This window comes from Cherax quadricarinatus, chromosome 11 (genome assembly GCF_038502225.1).
Source record: "Cherax quadricarinatus isolate ZL_2023a chromosome 11, ASM3850222v1, whole genome shotgun sequence".
Lineage (NCBI taxonomy): Eukaryota > Metazoa > Arthropoda > Malacostraca > Decapoda > Parastacidae > Cherax > Cherax quadricarinatus.
In genome coordinates this window covers 54,744,424-54,762,607 of record NC_091302.1, presented here as the reverse complement: position 1 = coordinate 54,762,607, position 18,184 = coordinate 54,744,424, and the positions used below count along the sequence as shown (strand labels likewise).

At 38.6% G+C, this 18,184-nt stretch overlaps 1 protein-coding gene across 9 annotated transcripts in view; it reads left to right on the top strand.

Moving 5' to 3' along the window:
- LOC128687637 (leucine-rich repeat-containing protein 14) overlaps window positions 1–18,184 on the top strand; it is a 39,460-nt gene that overhangs the window by 16,787 nt on the left and 4,489 nt on the right. For all 9 annotated transcript variants that reach the window (XM_070084166.1, XM_070084165.1, XM_070084158.1 and 6 more), the window contains 5 exons: window positions 1,190–1,403; window positions 5,412–5,557; window positions 6,494–6,660; window positions 13,971–14,154; window positions 14,275–14,477. In XM_070084166.1, the coding sequence (XP_069940267.1) occupies window positions 1,190–1,403; window positions 5,412–5,557; window positions 6,494–6,660; window positions 13,971–14,154; window positions 14,275–14,477 (914 nt within the window). The remainder of the gene's footprint in view (window positions 1–1,189; window positions 1,404–5,411; window positions 5,558–6,493; window positions 6,661–13,970; window positions 14,155–14,274; window positions 14,478–18,184) is intronic.

The following is an 18,184-nucleotide window of genomic DNA, read 5'->3' as shown; positions in this document are numbered from 1 at the left end:
TATATTAAATTCTATCGTCAATCTATCATTCTACTTGTTGAATCTGTCCAGGTCTTTCTGCAAGGATAGACAATTATTACAGGTACCGATCTTGTATAATACCTTTGTTTTATTTGCAAATATCTTCATAGTTTTTTATTTCTTCTGGTGTATGGAAGATTTTATTCATATTAGTAACCTGGAGGTTTAGTAACCCAGAATAACAGAAGAATTTTTTTTTTTTTAACAAACCGGCCGTATCCCACCAAGGCAGGGTGGCCCAAAAAGAAAAACAAAAATTTTTCTTCTTAAATTTAGTAATTTGTACAGGAGAAGGGGTTACTAGCCCCTTGCTCCCGGCATTTTAGTCGCCTCTTACAACATGCATGGCTTACGGAGGAAGAATTCTGTTCCACTTCCCCATGGAGATAAGAGGAAATAAACAAGAACAAGAACTAGAAAGAAAATAGAAGAAAACCCAGAGGGGTGCATATATATATGCTTGTACATGTATGTGTAGTGTGACCTAAGTGTAATAAGAAGTAGCAAGACATACCTGAAATCTTGCATGTTTATGAGAGAAAAAAAGACACCAGCAATCCTACCATCATGTAAAACAAATACAGGCTTTCATTTTACACTGACTTGGCAGGACGGTAGTACCTCCCTGGGTGGTTGCTGTCTACCAACCTACTACGTACAAAAGAAAATTATGATGTCTGTTTTATATCAATTGAAGTTCTTTGATCCTCTTCCCCGGGATGCATCCCATAACAGTCAACTAACACCCAAGTACCAGCTTGCTGCTAGGTGAACCAGAGCAACAGATGTTAGAAAGCATGCTTAACTTTCCCACTTGTGCTGGGATCAAACCCAGGTTCTTCAGATTTGAGCCAGAAGTGCTACCTGTAATATAATGAAATGCAACATTTCTGTTTTGAAAATATTTTTTGACACATGCAGTCATTTCATTTTTTTGGTTTGTTGAGGTAGCTGGAAGTCTTCTTTATGTACAGTGTTTGGTAATGAAACAAAGGTATACACCTTAAGCAAATCTTTCCAGTGTTGCCAGTAAAATTGTCAGACTTTTAACTATGTATGTATAGAAATGGTTGATAACCTTGTATTTGAACTTGCACTAAACACTATTTTGCATTGTAGATATTTATGCTGGTAGATAAATTTATATTTATAAATTATTCTCTGATAGGAATGGATGATTTAGAAAAGAAAAGAGCTGCAATGCCACTTTTACGTGCCTTGACTATCAACTGGCCATTTGAGAGCATGACCCTCAGGGACCTTGTTCCACCTTTACCATCACCTACAACAAAGCCTCAGAGGATTATACTCAGAAGTTCAGAAGAAAAGCTGATGAAGTTTTTGGAAGCTCTGCAAACTATACCTGAAACATTCATCCAAAGGTATATACGTAATTTGAAAAGTAAAGTCTTTGTTAGCATGGGTTATATTACCCCAGACTCCATAATTATGGACAAATCCATGGATGCATAAGCATTGTGTGGTACAGTATTGGCATGGAGTGTTAGGTATTCCATGTGTCAGCCATTACCAATAACAGTTATACTCACTGCCTTTGGCAGTGAAGCACTGAAATGATGCTTCTGCGCTCTGTGAAAGGACAAATTTTTCATGTGTGACCCCTCTGCAAAAGATCAGAATTAATTAGTAAGTATAGAAGAATACACAGGCTTCACTCTGTTGTAATTGCATTTTGCTGGTATCCGTATGCCTTATTTTTAAGTAGCTTAGTCAATTTTTTTTTAGAAACAAAGTATGAGACGGCTATATTTCTTCTTTTTTATTTAATAATTTATACAGGAGAAGGGGTTACCAGTCCCCTTATCCCAGCATTTTAGTTGCCTTTTATGACACATGGCTTACTGAGCAAGGCTAGTTTTCCACTGTCCCATGAAGATGAAAGAGAAATAAATAAGAACAAGAACTATTAAGAAATATAGAAGAAAACTCAAATGGGTATGTATATTTATGTGTACGTGTATGTGTACTGTGACCTAGGTGTAAGCAGAAGTATGTACTAAGATGTATGTACACTGTACCTGTTATCTTGCATGTTGCTTTCTTTCAACAAACCGGCCGTATCCCACAGAGGCAGGGTGGCCCAAAAAGAAAAACAAAAGTTTCTCTTTTTCAATTTAGTAATTTATACAGGAGAAGGGGTTACTAGGCCCTTGCTCCTGGCATTTTAGTCGCCTCTTACAACACGCATGGCTTACGGAGGAAGAATTCTATTCCACTTCCTCATGGAGATAAGAGGAAATAAACAAGAACTAGAAAGAAAATAGAAGAAAACCCAGAGGGATGTGTATATATATGCTTGTACATGTATGTGTAGTGTGACCTAAGTGTAAGTAGAAGTAGCAAGACGTACCTGAACTCTTACATGTTTATGAGACAGAAAGAAAAGACACCAGTAATCCTACCAGTGTGTAAAACAATTACAGGTTCCCATTTCATGTTCGTTTGACAGGACAGTAGTACCTCCCTGGGTGATTGCTGTCTTCAATATATGTATTTTTTCAACATAATATCAATAAAGTATCTAAGGATTGGCAGAGAGCCTGCATAGTTCCTCTGTATAAGATAATAAGAGATAAGAGAACATGGATGAATTATAGGGCAATAAGCCTGTTGAGTATACCAGGTAAAGGTGTCCTGTAGCTCAGTTGCTAGCATACTCAGCTCATACTTTGAGATCTGTGGTTTGAGCCCCAGCACGGGTGGAAACATTAGGACGTGTTTCTTTAAGACACCTTCCGTCCCTGTTCACCTAGCAGTAAATAGGTACCTGGATGTTAGCCAACTGGTGTGGGTTGCATCCTGGGGACAGAATTTACCTAATTTGCCAGAAATGCTCTGCATAACAGTGTCATTGATGTCAGCTAGGTCTATACACCATGTGCTTGTAGAAATAAAGATTATTATTATTATTACTGAAAGAACTAAGAGTAAATCAGAATGTAATATTGCAGAAGAACAAAGATTTATGAAAGGTAGGGATGTAGACCAAGTGTTTACATTGAAGTACAGTATGTAAGTGAGCAATACCTAGAAAGGGGTAAACGGTTGTAATATGGCAGACATTGTAAATGCATGTAATAGATAGTAGGTTACCTAAAGCAGTAAAGAGTGGTTTTTCTGGATATAACCGGCTGTTGTGTGCAAGGTAGCATTTATTAAGGAATTCAAGAAGCCAGCTAGGTGGGAAGTACAGTGCCTTTGCATTTTAAAGGGATGGAGATGTTACAGTTCAGAGTGTTATGTGAATTGTGATATCTGCACACTTCTGGCAAGATGGCTGTTGAATGAATGATGGCGAATGTTTTTCTTTTTAGGGTTGCCCTACTTTGGTGGGAGGGCTGATGTGGTAAATAGAAAATTATGCAGTACATGTATATAAATATACACTACCGCTCGACACTATCTCTTACTGACTTGCACATAAGTCCATAGATTTTCACTACTTTTCAGTCTTAATGAGTTGCACAGATATCAAACTGACACACTATCATATCTTTGTTCCTTGTGTATGACTTCGATTATGCCTTATTAGTTGTGTATTATTGTCTTCTGTTGAACTAGTTGCTGGTAGACTCATTACAATTCCTGTGTAGTTTTCTTCCTTTTTCACCTCTAAACTCCATTTCCAAATTATCTCCAATTAACCTTTCATCATGAAGAAAGATTTTTTTCAACATAATATCAGTAAAGTAGTTGGATAAGCTAAACAGTGCAGTAGAAGCTACAGTGAACATGGTTTCTGGTTTAATTATAATAGAAAAAATTCATGTCAGTTAATCTTAGCATTAACAAGCAGGTTGAAGAGGTAAACCTCCCCACCATTAGCTCAGATAAATATTTATAACTGGGTAAAAGTAATTACATTTCTCAGTAAAAGTAGGCATTAGACAAAGATGTGTGATGTCACCATGGTTGTTCAATATATTTATAGATGGGGTTGTAAGAGAAGTGAATGCTTAGGTGATGGCAAGAGGTGTGGGGTTAAAAGATAATCTAACACAAACTGGGAGTTGTCACAGTTGCTCTTTGCTGATGACACTGTGCTTTTGGGAGATTCTGAAGAGAAGTTGCAGAGGTTGGTGGATGAATTTGGTAGGGTATGTAAAAGAAGAAAATTAAAAGTGAATACGTATAGGAAAGAGTATGGTGATGAGGATAACAAAAAATTAGGTAATGAAAGATTGGTTGTCAGATTGGAAGGAGAGAGTATGGAGGAGGTGAAAGTACTCAGATATTTAGGAGTGGACATGTCAGCAGATGGGTCTATGAAAGATGGTGACTCATAGAATTGAAGTGGGGAAAAAGGTGAGTGGTGCACTTAGGAGTCTGTGGAGACAAAGAACTTTGTCCATGGAAGCAAAGAGGGAAATGTATGAGAGTATAGTTATACCAGTGCTCTTATATGGGTGTGAAACATAGGTGGTGAATGTTGCAACAAGAAAAAGGCTGGAGGCAGTGGAGATATCATGTCTAAGAGCAATGTGTGGTGTGAATATAATGCAGAGAATTCTTATTTTGGAAATTAGGAGGAGGTGCAGGATTACCAAAACTATTATCCAGAGGGTTGAGGGTTTGGACATGTAGAGAGGATGGAAGAAAATAGAATGACTTCAAGAGTGTATAAATCTGTAGTGGAGGGAAGGCGGGGTAGGGGTTGGCCTAGGAGAGATTGGAGGGAGGAGGTAAAGGAGGTTTTGTGTGCGATGGGCTTAGACTTCCAGCAAGCATATGTGAGCGTGTTAGATAGGAGCGAATGGAGAGAAATGGTTTTTAGGACTTGATGTGCTGTTGGAGTGTGAGCAAGGTAACATTTATGAAGGGATTCAGGGAAACTGGCAGGCCGGACTTGAGTCCTGGAGATGGGAAGTATGGTGTCTGCATTCTGAAGGCGGGGTGTCAGTGTTGCAGTTTTATAACAATAGTGTAAGCTCACCTCTGGCAAGACAGTAATGGAGTGAATGATGATGAGAGTTTTTCATTTTCAGACCACCCTGCCTTGGTGGGAGACGGCCAGTGTGTTAATAAAAAATAAAAATAATTACATTTCATGTAGGGAATTCATACTATGATGTGCAAGCTGTGTTCATTTATGTCAACCACTTCAGCTATTCAGCAACATCTTAAGGTGGTGTGTTGGAATTAATTTTGCTCCTTTCTCATACATTAAGTTTTGGGGAAGGAGCAAGGAATCAACAGTATAGATATCAGTCTTCTCCCATATTCTGTCTTATATTTCAGATTTATTTGTTTTAATGCCTCTTCTTTTGTATACTGTAATTGCTTCTGATTCACTTTCTTTAAATATTATATACATAATGTAAGCAGTGAGAATACAAAGCATATTTTAATTTAATTTTTTAACACCCTAGCAAGTCAGCAATGGCAGTTGAGTTTAAAGGACCTTTGTGCAAGTTGGACATTACTGGTTTCTCTCTTCCGATATCGAATGTCCACCTGCTGGAGAGATTTGTCAGAATGGCATACAACCCCAATAGTCCACCTCATTATATCAGAAGTTAGTATGTAATGTACTTTGTTGCTTAATGAGTGAATCAGAAAAGTATACAGCTTGTAAAATAAAAAATTATATTTGAAGAGATGGAAAGTAGACAGGTTTCTTATTTAATAATATTTATATTGGGGTCTGTTTAATAGCTTGATGATGCATCCCATGCCCAGCCTGTGGACGGTAGTTGAAAGATGACATAGGCACATAGTGGATCCAGGGACTGGTCCCAAATGTCAGAATAATTAAGCAAGTTACACTGATACTGAACTAAATTCATTTCCAAAAATATTGCAATGTACAGGAGACCCCCAAACTTACAAATTCCTGAAGTTATACATATCTGTACTAACAAACATGATATCTGGGAATCAATCAGTATTTTGCAACTGCTGAGTTGCAGTACGAGAGTGCAAAGAGAGCCATCCTGTGTGCCATTTGTTTTTACACACACACAAAAAAAAAACTCATTTGCAAGTTTTCATTTTGAAAGCTTCACCATAATGTCCATTACATTGTTTGTTTTTGGTCAACAGTTAAGTTTTAGAAACTTACACCTGTACAACACTTAAGAATGACAACATCTTTAGCAGATATGTTTACGGGATTTATTTGGTGATTCTTGGTAGCGGGGAGTAATGATAAAGGCTTTGGAGGCTTCTTACTTTATTAGCAATGTCATGGGGTACACAGGCAGTGTGTTAAGTGATCATGGCCCAGGAGGGCCATGCCCAGCGAGGGAGAGAGGAGTAGGACCTGTTATCTGAGTCTAGGCCGCTGAGTGAGTGAGGGAGAGGCAGGGGTGGGCAGGTTGGCATGCCACCGAGAGGCCTGGCCTCTGGTGGAAACTATGGGAATTAGGCACGTAGGCTCCCTGGCTACAGATAAGCTGATGCTAAAATGAGCTCTGATACTGATGTGTGAAATCTTGCTCCTTTTTTTCAGATGAAATAAGGATGGATATCAGAATAGAGGGTGAGGCAGAGAGTCAGTTCCAGGCTCTTCATGTTGTCTGCACGATTAGTCGTCATCATGGTGCTGGCTTAGTCGTCAAATTTAGGAAAGTAAACATAACATCTATACCTGGGATCTGCCTTGTTTCTTTGCCTAAGGTACTTGGTAATCATCCGAGTTGCTTTATTATAATTATGAAAACAGCAGATTAATGAGTATACAGCCTCTCCTCACTTAGCGACATATTCGTTTATCGACACCTCGGACTTACAATGGGCTCTCTGAATGCATGCCTAAATAATGTATATTAGAGCTGATTTCCTCTATTCTATTTATTACAATATACAGTACACTATACTGTATAAACATTTAAAATATTATTTTATTTTTATTAGCACACTGGCCGATTCCCACCAAGGCAGGGTGGCCCGAAAAAGAAAAACTTTCACCATCATTCACTCCATCGCTGTCTTGCCAGAAGGGTGCTTTACACTACAGTTTTTAAACTGCCACATTAACATCCCTCCTTCAGAGTGCAGGCACTGTACTTCCCATCTCCAGGACTCAAGTCCGGCCTGCCGGTTTCCCTGAATCCCTTCATAAATGTTACTTTGCTCACACTCCAACATTTTTAGTACAGTGGACCCCCGCATAACGATGGCATCACATAGCGATTATTTCGCATACCGCTTACTTTAATTGCAAAAATTTTGCCTCACATACCGCTTAAAAACCCGCTTACCGATTTTCGTCCGAGACGCGTCCAATGTGCGGCCTGAGCCACGCTCACATGTTCCGCCGGTGGCATTGTTTACCAGCCAGCCTCCGCGGTAACATCCAAGCATACAATCGGAATATTTCGTATTATTACAGTGTTTTCGGTGCTTTTTCTGGAAAATAAGTGACCATGGGCCCCAAGAAAGCTTCTAGTGCCAACCCTACAGCAATAAGGGTGAGAATTACAATAGAGATGAAGAAAAAGATCATTGATAAGTATGAAAGTGGAGTGCATGTCTCCGAGCTGGCCAGGTTGTATAATAAACCCCAATCAACCATCGCTACTATTGGTGGTACAGCTGCTGCTGCTGCTGCACTGTCAGCTGCTGCTGCTGCTGTAGCACCGTTGTTGGTGTGGCTTATTGAGAATACCAAGAAACAATTAACCCCAGAGGATTTGCCACCCAGGATAACCCAAAAAAGTCAGTGTCATCGAAGACTGTCTAACTTATTTCCATTGGGGTCCTTAATCTTGTCTCCCAGGATGCAACCCACACAAGTCGACTAACACCCAGGTGAACAGGGAAAAATGCCTGGAACTAGTGCTCATATTGGTGAATTTAAAGCCAGCAAAGGTTGGTTTGAGAGATTTAAGAATCGTAGTGGCATACACAGTGTGATAAGGCCTGTTCTAGAAGAAAATGCCAAACAGGACCTACAGTACTCAGGAGGAAAAGGCACTCCCAGGACACAGTGTCTCATCAGTCATTGCTGCATCTTCAATAAAGGTAAGTGTCATTTATTCTTCATTTAGTAGAGTAGTACATGCACAATATATACTGTGCATGTACTACTCTACTATTGTGCATGTATCCTTTTCTTTGTGTGTGGGAAAATGTATATTTCATGTGGTAAAATTTTTTTTTTCATACTTTTGAGTGTCTTGCACGGATTAATTTTATTTCCATTATTTCTTATGGGGAAAATTCATTCGCATAACGATTATTTCGCATAACAATTACCCCTCTTGCACGGATTAAAATCGTTAACCGGGGGTCCACTGTATATTTAAAAATATACTAGAAATATTATAAATGGTGCAGAGGTGATGTTAAAACAATATCAAAGATAGTTGACACAAACCCACTACCATTATAGTATGCTCCTCTCTTAGCGACGAATTCGTTTACTGATGTGGTTTTAGGAATGGAACTCCGTTGTTAAGCGAGGAGAGGCTGCATATACACACTTACTGGCGTCAATTAACATTTTCACTATTATATATTTTTTTTCATCAAACCAGCCATATCCCACCAAGGGAGTTTTGTATTTTTAAATTTGGTGATGTATACAGGAGAAGGTGTTACTAGCCCCTTGCTCCCAGCATGTTAGTCGCCTCTTACGACACGCATGACTTATGGAGGAAGAATTCTGTTCCACTTTCCCGTGGAGATAAGAGAGAATAAACAAGAACTAGTAAGAAAATAGAAGAAAACCCAGAGGGGTATGTGTGTATATGCTTGTACATGTATGTGTAGTGTGACCTAAGTGTAAATAGAAGCAACAAGATGTACCTGAAACCTTGCATGTTTCTTCTTCTTTCAACAAACTGGCTGTATCCCACCGAGGCAGGGTGGCCCAAAAAGAAAAACTAAAGTTTCTCTTTTTAAATTTAGTAATTTATACAGGAGGAGTTACTAGCCCCTTGCTTCCGGCATTTTAGTTTCCTCTTACAACACGCATGTCTTACGGAGGAAGAATTCTGTTCCACTTCCCCATGGAGATAAGAGGAAATAAACAAGAACAAGAAATAGTAGGAAAATAGAAAAAAACCCAGAGGCATGTGTATATATATTACTTATTTTTTTTTTTTTTATTATCACACTGGCCGATTCCCACCCAGGCAGGGTGGCCTGAAAAAGAAAAACTTTCACCATCATTCACTCCATCACTGTCTTGCCAGAAGGGTGCTTTACACTACAGTTTTTAAACTGCAACATTAACACCCCTCCTTCAGAGTGCAGGCACTGTACTTCCCATCTCCAGGACTCAAGTCCGGCCTGCCGGTTTCCCTGAACCCCTTCATAAATGTTACTTTGCTCACACTCCAACAGCACGTCAAGTATTAAAAACCATTTGTCTCCATTCACTCCTATCAAACACGCTCACGCATGCCTGCTGGAAGTCCAAGCCCCTCGCACACAAAACCTCCTTTACCCCCTCTCTCCAACCTTTCCTAGGCCGACCCCTACCCCGCCTTCCTTCCACTACAGACTGATACACTCTTGAAGTCATTCTGTTTCGCTCCATTCTCTCTACATGTCCGAACCACCTCAACAACCCTTCCTCAGCCCTCTGGACAACAGTTTTGGTAATCCCGCACCTCCTCCTAACTTCCAAACTACGAATTCTCTGCATTATATTCACACCACACATTGCCCTCAGACATGACATCTCCACTGCCTCCAGCCTTCTCCTCGCTGCAACATTCATCACCCATGCTTCACACCCATATAAGAGCGTTGGTAAAACTATACTCTCATACATTCCCCTCTTTGCCTCCAAGGACAAAGTTCTTTGTCTCCACAGACTCCTAAGTGCACCACTCACTCTTTTCTCCTCATCAATTCTATGATTCACATCATCTTTCATAGACCCATCCGCTGACACGTCCACTCCCAAATATCTGAATACATTTACCTCCTCCATACTCTCTCCCTCCAATCTGATATTCAATCTTTCATCACCTAATCTTTTTGTTATCCTCATAACCTTACTCTTTCCTGTATTCACCTTTAATTTTCTTCTTTTGCACACCCTACCAAATTCATCCACCAATCTCTGCAACTTCTCTTCAGAATCTCCCAAGAGCACAGTGTCATCAGCAAAGAGCAGCTGTGACAACTCCCACTTTGTGTGTGATTCTTTATCTTTTAACTCCACGCCTCTTGCCAAGACCCTCGCATTTACTTCTCTTACAACCCCATCTATAAATATATTAAACAACCACGGTGACATCACACATCCTTGTCTAAGGCCTACTTTTACTGGGAAATAATTTCCCTCTTTCCTACATACTCTAACTTGAGCCTCACTATCCTCGTAAAAACTCTTCACTGCTTTCAGTAACCTACCTCCTACACCATACACTTGCAACATGTGCCACATTGCCCCCCTATCCACCCTGTCATACGCCTTTTCCAAATCCATAAATGCCACAAAGACCTCTTTAGCCTTATCTAAATACTGTTCACTTATATGTTTCACTGTAAACACCTGGTCCACACACCCCCTACCTTTCCTAAAGCCTCCTTGTTCATCTGCTATCCTATTCTCCGTCTTACTCTTAATTCTTTCAATAATAACTCTACCATACACTTTACCAGGTATACTCAGCAGACTTATCCCCCTATAATTTTTGCACTCTCTTTTATCCCCTTTGCCTTTATACAAAGGAACTATGCATGCTCTCTGCCAATCCCTAAGTACCTTACCCTCTTCCATACATTTATTAAATAATTGCACCAACCACTCCAAAACTATATCCCTACCTGCTTTTAACATTTCTATCTTTATCCCATCAATCCCGGCTGCCTTACCCCCTTTCATTTTACCTACTGCCTCACGAACTTCCCCCACACTCACAACTGGCTCTTCCTCACTCCTACAAGATGTTATTCCTCCTTGTCCTATACACGAAATCACAGCTTCCCTATCTTCATCAACATTTAACAATTCCTCGAAATATTCCCTCCATCTTCCCAATACCTCTAACTCTCCATTTAATAACTCTCCTCTCCTATTTTTAACTGGCAAATCCATTTGTTCTCTAGGCTTTCTTAACTTGTTAATCTCACTCCAAAACTTTTTCTTATTTTCAACAAAATTTGTTGATAACATCTCACCCACTCTCTCATTTGCTCTCTTTTTACATTGCTTCACCACTCTCTTAACCTCTCTCTTTTTCTCCATATACTCTTCCCTCCTTGCATCACTTCTACTTTGTAAAAACTTCTCATATGCTAACTTTTTCTCCCTTACTACTCTCTTTACATCATCATTCCACCAATCGCTCCTCTTCCCTCCCGCACCCACTTTCCTGTAACCACAAACTTCTGCTGAACACTCTAACACTACATTTTTAAACCTACCCCATACCTCTTTGACCCCATTGCCTATGCCCTCATTAGCCCATCTATCCTCCAATAGCTGTTTATATCTTACCCTAACTGCCTCCTCTTTTAGTTAATAAACCTTCACCTCTCTCTTCCCTGATGCTTCTATTCTCCTTGTATCCCATCTACCTTTTACTCTCAGTGTAGCTACAACTAGAAAGTGATCTGATATATCTGTGGCCCCTCTATAAACATGTACATCCTGAAGTCTACTCAACAGTCTTTTATCTACCAATACATAATCCAACAAACTACTGTCATTTCGCCCTACATCATATCTTGTATACTTATTTATCCTCTTTTTCTTAAAGTATGTATTACCTATAACTAAACCCCTTTCTATACAAAGTTCAATCAAAGGGCTCCCATTATCATTTACACCTGGCACCCCAAACTTACCTACCACACCCTCTCTAAAAGTTTCTCCTACTTTAGCATTCATGTCCCCTACCACAATTACTCTCTCACTTGGTTCAAAGGCTCCTATACATTCACTTAATATCTTCCAAAATCTCTCTCTCTCCTCTGCATTCCTCTCTTCTCCAGGTGCATACACGCTTATTATAACCCACTTCTCGCATCCAACCTTTACTTTAATCCACATAATTCTTGAATTTACACATTCATATTCTCTTTTCTCCTTCCATAACTGATCATTCAACATTACTGCTACCCCTTCCTTTGCTCTAACTCTCTCAGATACTCCAGATTTAATCCCATTAATTTCCCCCCACTGAAACTCCCCTACCCCCTTCAGCTTTGTTTCGCTTAGGGCCAGGACATCCAACTTCTTTTCATTCATAACATCAGCAATCATCTGTTTCTTGTCATCCGCACTACATCCATGCACATTTAAGCATCCCAGTTTTATAAAGTTTTTCTTCTTCTCTTTTTTAGTAAATGTCTACAGGAGAAGGGGTTACTAGCCCATTGCTCCCGGCATTTTAGTCGCCTCATACGACACGCATGGCTTACGGAGGAAAGATTCTTTTCCACTTCCCCATGGACAATAGAAGAAATAAAGAAGAACAAGAGCTATTTAGAAAAAGGAGAAAAACCTAGATGTATGTATATATATATGCATGTGCGTGTCTGTGAAGTGTGACCAAAGTGTAAGTAGGAGTAGCAAGATATCCCTGTTATCTAGCGTGTTTATGAGACAGAAAAAGAAACCAGCAATCCTACCATCATGCAAAACAGTTACAGGTTTCTGTTTCACAGTCATCTGGCAGGACGGTAGTACTTCCCTGGGTGGTTGCTGTCTACCAACCTACTACTGTATATATATGCTTGCACATATATGTGTAGTGTGTCCTAAGTGTAAGTAGAAGTAGCAAGACGTACCTGAAATCTTGCATGTTTCGAGACAGAAAAAAAGACACCAGCAATCCTACCATTATGTAAAACAATTACAGGTTTCCGTTTCACACTCACTTGGTAGGATGGTACAGTAGTACCTCCCTGGGCAATTGCTGTCTACCAACCTACTACCTAGGTATTCTTATATATTTTCATAAATTTTGCTTTTAGAGTTTATTAATTAAAACAACTATACTAAAAATCTAAAAACACTTTCCAAGGATAATGATTTTATTCAACAGACTTCTGTCCTAGCTGATATAAAATGGTTATGCAGCTCATACTTCTGAAATGACACAAAATCAACATTCTCATAGAAAAATTTAAGATTCAAATTCAGTTCAAATTCAGAATTTTATTTCTTTTCATGCAGTACAAAGATAATGTAGTTTACATGTAATAAAACATTGCTAGGCATGACTGAAAGCCACTAGTATGCAGTGCATATTGGGCAAACTAAGAGTTAGTTAAGATGGTAGTCATTCCTGCATAGAACAGTGTAGGAGTGCTATCATTAATCAGCAAAAAGTGGCATTTAAAAATTTCACTGCCTGATCACTTCCACAGTCATACTATAGACTTAGCCTCCTATTAAGATTAAGATGTTTATTCTGACATGATGCATGGTTGTACAGAGGAATAGTTGGGTATGCATACCAAAAGCCCCTTTGTATGCAGAGCACTTCAGGCAAATTTAAAGATTAACTTAAGATTTGGAGTACATCAGGTCTCATTTCAGGGTTCATTATATTTTCTGTTGTGAATATCAAGCATCAGACAGTAAACATAGGACACATTATTTTAATTATTTCAAGGTATTTACACATAAAATAACCTAATATTTTAAGCTCATATATTTCCAGAAGTTTTCTATTTTCCTTAGTGGGGAAAAAATCTATACAGTTATCAGCAGTGATCAAGTACACTCTGGGGGTAGTGTGTGCCAAATTTTCAAAAACATCAGATGATCATATTATCTTTCATGGTCCTTTGTTGTAGCACTTTTTTTTCCTTTGCATTACCTCTTCAATGGCCAGATTGAACAAGACACCAGATAATGTTGGATGCCAGATAATTAGTGTTTTGCTGTACAGTGCTGCACTTTTATGCAGAACCCTGGAAGACTTATTTTATCTTTCTCTTATGCTTTTTTTTTATTTCCGTGGTTTGCTAAAAAAAATTAATTGTACCTTTATGATGTAGGATTGACTTTACAGGAAACAGAATGCCTGGAATTAGAGCTTTGTGGCTTGTGCAATAATTCGTTGCTTCCACTCTTATGCATACCAAAGTCACTCACCAGCCTAAGTTTGGCACATAACCGGAACATCACTTCACTTCAGTTCCTGTCTCAGTTACCTTGTTTGTGTGAGCTTAACATTTCCGGAATAAATGTTAGAGGTAAGTTTATATATACAGCCTACAATAGTATAGCTGGAAAAAATGTACTGTATTTATTTTTAAGTTAAAAGATACATTAAATTTAGCATTAGGCTCATATATTGCTAAAATGCATTACAGACAAATGTGAACCCATTGGCAGTTTACCCCAGGGTTTACAATACCTCAAACTTGTGGGGTGCAGAGTCAGGTCAGCAGATCTGCAAGTATTGATAACAAGCAAGCACGTGCTAACTTTGCGTCACCTTGACCTGAGTGAAAATCCTTTAGGAGGTCCTGAAGATTTCTATTCACTTTGCAAACTCTGTCAGAAACTTCAGAAGGTTTGTACACTAAAAATTTACCTATGGATAATTACTGCATTTGATGACAGTTAGTTTAACCCTTTGACTGTCGCGGCCGTATATATACGTCTTACGAGGTACCGCGTTTGACGTATATATACTCATAAATTCTAGCGGCTTCAAATCAAGCAGGAGAAAGCTGGTAGGCCCACATGTGAGAGAATGGGTCTGTGTGGTCAGTGTGCACCATATAAAAAAATCCTGGAGCACGCAGTGCATAATGAGAAAAAAAAACTCCGACCGTTTTTTTTTAATTAAAATGCCGACTTTGTGGTCTATTTTCGTATAGTATTTATGGTTGTATTCTCGTTTTCTTGGTCTCATTTGATAGAATGGAAAACATATTATAGAAATAGAGATGATTTTGATTGATTTTACTATAAAAAGAACCTAGAAATGGAGCTCAAAGTAGGGGAAATGTTTGATTTTTGCCAATGTTCAAAAGTAAACAAATGATGCCATTGTCCAATAAATGTCCAACTAGCCATTCTGATATGCAGTCATGAATGGGTTGATGTTATTTATACAATTATTACAGTATTGCAGTAGTCTGCATAATAGTAAGTCTTCAATTTTTTGTTTGAATAAAAATTCAAAATAGAAAGCAAGAGTAATATCAGAGGGGCCTGGAGACATGACTGATGAGCAAAGAAAATGTTATTTTAGAGCCAGGAATGTCTGCATTGTTCATTCTGGACCTTATTTTGAAATTGTCATATTTTTTAGTTTTCGTGAAATTGGCCAAATTGCAAATTTCTGACCACATTATTAGGTAGTTGAAATCGGTAAATGGGCAGTTTCTTGTACTCATTCGATAGAAAAAAATGGAGTTCTAAAGAAATAGCTATGAGTTTGGGCGACTGGAACAATGGAATTAGCCGAAAATATGGCTCAAAGTGGGCGAAATCGCCGATTTGTAAACAGCACCGAGGTCGCTAACTTCGCGAGAGCATAATTCCGTCAGTTTTCCATCAAATTTCGTTTTTTTGGTGTCATTACAATCGGGAAAAGATTCTCTATCATTTCATAAGAAAAAATAATTTTTTTTTTTTAAATTTTGCGACACCAGGAGATACCTCAGGATTGGGGGTTGCGACAGTCAAAGGGTTAACAGCACTTGCTGAAGGTTCCTCCCAACACTAGGTCATCCGAATGTACAGTTGTAGTGGGGTTTGTGCCTAGGGGTAGGGGGCCTCTTCTTTGGGAGGGGTGCTACTCTTCCCACAGGGTGCTTGCCTAGGAACCCAGCATCTCTTGTAGAATAAATGGTAGCAGTATTATCCTTGTTAAAGTCTGTTGACACAACTGACGACATGTAACAAATTATGGCTCTGGATTGTGGATGTTAGACACAGAATTCCTGTACGTATCTTTAAAGTGCCATATAACTAAATGGTTCTTGGGCTGTTTATATACAATAAAACAAATAAAGCTTAATGAAAGTTTGTATACTGTATGATTGTTAAATCACCACTACCTTTATCATAAATGACAACAATTATGATATTAATAAATAAACTGTTTATTTTCCAAGATATTCCACCATTTCTGGTAAGACTTAGGGTAAAAAAAATTGCTGCCAAATTGTACACTTATGTAGGTTAAACAAAAGACAATTCATTTAATTAAATAGATTTTTTATAGAATTAAAGTGCAAACTACTTTATATCCACTTAGCATGGTAGCTATTTTTTTATTTTAAATTAACACCTACCATTTCCCACCAAGGCAGGGTGACATTAATGAAAAATCACAGTGCAGTTTAAAAGCATGCAGTAAGAAGTATATTTATATTGCACAGATGAATTAGTGTTAGCCTCCAAACATTATTAAGCTAAACATTCGAAAATCCTACAATTTTTAAGTGAAGTTGTGTACACCTTAGCTTCCTTCTGGCAAGCAAATTAAGTAAGGTTATGTGGCCAAGTCAGTGACTGGGCAATAAGTACATGGGAGATCACTGATGACTGAACACTTGGTGGAAGATCATTAACCCTTTCAGGGTCGGCAGGCCCTCTCCTAAACTTGTTCTCAGGGTCGGAAATTTTTTGAAAAAAAAAAAAAAAAAAATTTCCAATGAAATGATAGAGAATCTTTTCCCAATCATAATGACACCAAAGGTATGAAATTTGATGGAAAACTTACGGAATTATGCTCTCGCGAAGTTAGCGGTCTCGACGGTGTTTACGCATCGGTGATTTCACCCACTTTGAGCCCTATTTTCAGCCAATTCCAATGTACCAGTGAGGAAAATCATAACTATTTCACTAGAACTCCATTTTCTCTATCGAATAAGTACAAGAAACCACTCATTTATCGATTTCAACTATCCAATAAAGTGGTCAGAAATTGGCAATTTTGCCAATTTAACATAAATTTCAAAAGATGCCAGTTTCCAAATAGGGTCCAGAATAAACAAGACAGACATTTCTGGCACTAAAATAACATTTTTTCTGTTCAATAGTCATGTCCCCAGGCCCCTCTTACATCTCTCTTGCTTTCCACTCTGAATTTTTATTCTCACAAAAAATAAAAGATTTACTGTTATGCAGACTACTGCATTAGTATAGAAATGGTGTAGAAATGGTATAAATAATATCAGTGCACTTGTGAAAGAATATTAGACTCACCAGTTGACGTGTATTGGACACTTGACATGATTTGTTTACTTTTGAAATTTGGTAAAAATCGAACATTTCTGCTACTTTGAGCTCAATTTCAAGGTACTTTTCATTATGAACTAATCAAAATCATATCAATTTCTGTAATATGTCTTCCATTCTATAAATTGAGACCAGGAAAACTAGAATACAACCATAAATACCATACGAAAATACACTGCAAAGTCGCTGTTTTAAACCAAAAACACGGTCGGAGTTTTTTTTTTCTCATTATGCACTGTGTGCTGCAGGATTTTTTTTATACTGTGCACACTGACCACATAGACCCATTCTTTCATATGTAGGCCTACTAGCTTTCTCTCACTAGATTTGAAGGCGCTAGAATACAGGCATTCTAGTACGTCAATAACCCTAGTGCGTAAGCCATACTAGTACGTCGGAAACCCTGAAAGGGTTAATGACTGAACACTTGGTGGGAGATCATTGATGACTGAACACCTGGTGGGAGATCATTGATGACTGAACACTTGGTGGGAGATCATTGATGACTGAACATCTGGTGGGAGATCATTGATGACTGAACACCTGGTGGGAGATCATTGATGACTGAACACTTGGTACTTGCAATCACCTTGCCCTTCAAGGCTGAAAGGGGATGGGGGGGGGTTGCCTTGATACTAATAAACAGCTCTTGATCCAAGGAAATGGATCTAATCATCCCATGTATCAAGTATGATTACCTCCCATTCCCTAGGCAATGTATGACCCCCATGGGTTTAACAGCTTCTCTGGAATCTTTATTTTGAAGGCTATCTTTGGTAAATTAATTTTTGTTGTTTCCAAATGTTCCTTAGACTTTTAAGAGCAGATCACTGACTTTTTCTCTTCTGTATTTAATTTCAAACATATAAAGGAAAAAACAAAAAGATAGATAGGAGGCTCAAATTGTGGTGCTATATCCAGCACTCTACCGCTGAGCTACTGGGCTTCTAATAGCAGCAAAGCACTAGACCTGCCACCATCAGAGCCAAGGTTTGAGCCTCTTGTCCATCTTTCTGTTTATTC